This window comes from Argentina silus, assembly GCF_951799395.1.
Source record: "Argentina silus genome assembly, chromosome: 12".
NCBI lineage: Eukaryota > Metazoa > Chordata > Actinopteri > Argentiniformes > Argentinidae > Argentina > Argentina silus.
Genome location: NC_139666.1, coordinates 9,076,807 through 9,079,688, shown reverse-complemented (window position 1 = coordinate 9,079,688; position 2,882 = coordinate 9,076,807). Strand labels below are relative to the sequence as shown.

The 2,882-nt window shown below is 45.0% G+C and overlaps 1 protein-coding gene across 1 annotated transcript in view; it reads left to right on the top strand.

Annotated features, from left to right (window-relative positions):
• Positions 1 to 1,446, top strand: part of LOC310813239 (uncharacterized protein) — a gene marked incomplete at both ends in the record, with an annotated part of 1,510 nt that extends 64 nt beyond the window's left edge. Inside the window, one exon of the mRNA XM_083682102.1 lies at positions 432 to 1,446. Coding sequence (XP_083538228.1) covers positions 432 to 1,446 — 1,015 coding nt within the window. The remainder of the gene's footprint in view (positions 1 to 431) is intronic.
• Between the last annotated feature and the right edge of the window lie 1,436 nt (positions 1,447 to 2,882).

Sequence of the window (2,882 nt, the reverse complement as noted above, 5' to 3'; positions counted from 1 at the left end):
TTCGTACCATACAGTAATTGTTGCTGTGACAACTGTAATTTGTTACACTTTAACACAAAGAGTAAACAATATCTAAACAGCTGTTGTCTGCAGTACACACCGTAAATAGTTATATTAAACATATGATGCTTGACAATCGCTGGCTTTGTAAATAATGTGCTCAGTTACAGGATGTTACACAATAACACAATTTGATGACATGTCAAATATATTTAAATTTGTTGTCAATCCATTGAGAAGTAATTAATCAGTGGGTGGGACTACTTAAATATTGTATGTAGCTGAACACTGGATAATGTCTTGTGGATAATGGAGTTCATGTCATATCATGCTGTATGATATGATAGGATTTCTATTTGTATTTCTTTCAGGGACATGATGACCTCAATCTATTGGCCTCTCCTCCTGTATGCTATTATTTCTTCATTCAGGGCAGTTAGAGCTTGCAATGAGGGGTGTGACTGTCTCACAGACATAAACTATGTCAACTGCTCCAGTTGGAATTTTACCTCCCCTGTCAACTCTCTCCCCCAAAACACAGAGTACTTAGACCAGTCCAGAAACCTCTTGACAGCCCTCCCTGCGGGCTCCTTTGGGACACTGTGGAGCCTGAGGGTACTACTATTGAAAGACAACAACATCAGCTCCATAGCTGACGGAGCTTTCCTCCACCTCCAGGGTCTCCAGAGGCTGGACCTGAGCAGTAACCGCCTTGCTGCCCTGGGGGTAGGCTTCTCCCTGGGTCTAGACTCTCTCAATGAGCTCCTCCTGGCCCACAATTACCTCACAGTCCTGGAGAGCGGAACATTCCAGAACCTGGACAACCTCCAGAAGCTCGACCTCAGCTCCAACCTCATCAGTGTGGTCAGACCCAGAGCCTTGGGCGTCATGACCGCCCTGCGTCGCCTCCATCTGGAGGGGAATCGCCTCACTTCCCTGGACTCGGGCCTCTTCTCCACCCTGCACTCTCTGGAGGTGCTGGGGCTCCGGGGGAACCAGGTCAACTCCACCCAGCTGGGGGTCTTCACCCCGCTGTCCAGCCTGGCCCTGCTGGACTTGGCACACAACCACCTCAGGACCTTGCACTTCAGGACCCTGCTGAGCATCCGCACCGCTGCGGCCCACGTCCTCCTGGAGGGGAACCCCTGGACCTGCGACTGTGACCTGCAGAGGGTGTTTAGGAAGCTGTCCAGCGTCCAGAGGCTCTTCCTGGATGATTACTCAACACTGAGGTGCAGCGAGCCCACCGAGCTGAAGGGCAGGTCGATGAGGGAGGTGGACGCGAAGCTGTGTTTCGGGGAGACAGTGACCGTGCTGATTCTGACTGTCATCGTGGTGGTCACTGTGGTGGCCTCCATTATCATGGCAGAGAAGACCAAGAGGAATAATCCTGCGAAGGATTGGACGGTGGAGAGTGTGGGGCTGGAGTCCTACTGTGACAATTAGGGTCGAGCCTTTGAAAGGGCAGCACAATTAAAGGTTTACCACAACAATGTTTATGACTTGATGGACTCTATGAATCATGAACAGAATGTATCTGATTTGTGTGCATATCCAAGATGATCCAAGAATGCCTGTCCTGAACATGGTGAACTCTCTTAATTTTTTTGAGAAAATTATAGTATAGTCAATTCCACCTCAATTCCCCTTATGAGACAAAGGAAAAGGAACAGACTGAAGTTTACAGGCTTGTTACTGTATAACCAGTGACTATAGTTCCAATGATGACATGACCACCATTAGGGGCTGTATGAATACGCCACCTTACAACATATGGCCTCTTTAAAAGGCAATTGTTGACCACACAATGGAAGAAGAGGGCAATTTGAAATAATGTTTTGGATGCTTAACAAAGTAGAATCATGCATATTTTATGTGATTTCCTCTATTCATAACACATAATGGCTCTTAACAACAGCCTTTATAATTCATAAAGGCTATAAATGCATGCCCATCACATTCCATCCGCAGAGGACATGCATGGCTCGAAACGGTTACAACAATAAAAAGTATTTTTTGCATTTAATTTGTTTAATGACCTTTCTCCCTCATCCTGGCACTTGTTTTAATGCCATTCTGATTAGAATGGTGTTCGTCTGGTGCGACATGTGAATAATTTATCTCGCTCCACTCCAGGGTACATGTTTTATCATCATGCCCCATATCGCCGTTACCAAGTCGTAGATGGCGGCTGTCCAGCATGGCTCCCAGCTCTACATTACCTCTCACAGTGTGGGCTAATTAGATTAATCCAGAGGTCATTAGTGTTCACAGTGACTGAATCAGGTGGTTTCCAGAGTGATAGAATAACACAAAGTGAAAAGAGAAAGGGTAGATGGGAAAATGTTGCAAATGAATGGCATTTGACATTCTATTTATTAAATAGCCAGCCTTATAGTGTACTTATGTAATAACACCAACCGCTTGACTCCATTACTACGTAATTGTAAAGCAATTAGGCATGTATTATGTAACAGCATGTTAGTCCAATGTTATTACCACGGGTTATTACACAGGAATAGGGGCAAGTTAACGTAAAGTGTGACCCACAAAAACATATCGATTTGAATAGAATTACCCTTTTGAGATCCAAGGCTGACTCAACTACTCTCAGAGTAGGTGTACTATTTGTGTGTTTACAGTAGAGGGCACTAGAAGATTAATCAACTAGAAAAAATAGTTTCCACCTCAACCATCCTCGGCAGAAACACAGAGCACTGCACACTGCAAATAACTTCCACGAGAGGGGGGTAGAAGATAAAGTTTGAAAGGCACATGCGGTAATTGCCATAGCCTTGCCTATAGTTCTCATGGGAACCTCTAATGAAGCATAGGTTCAATGTATGTGGCTTTTTCAGGCTTATAGGTCTTCAAATATCATA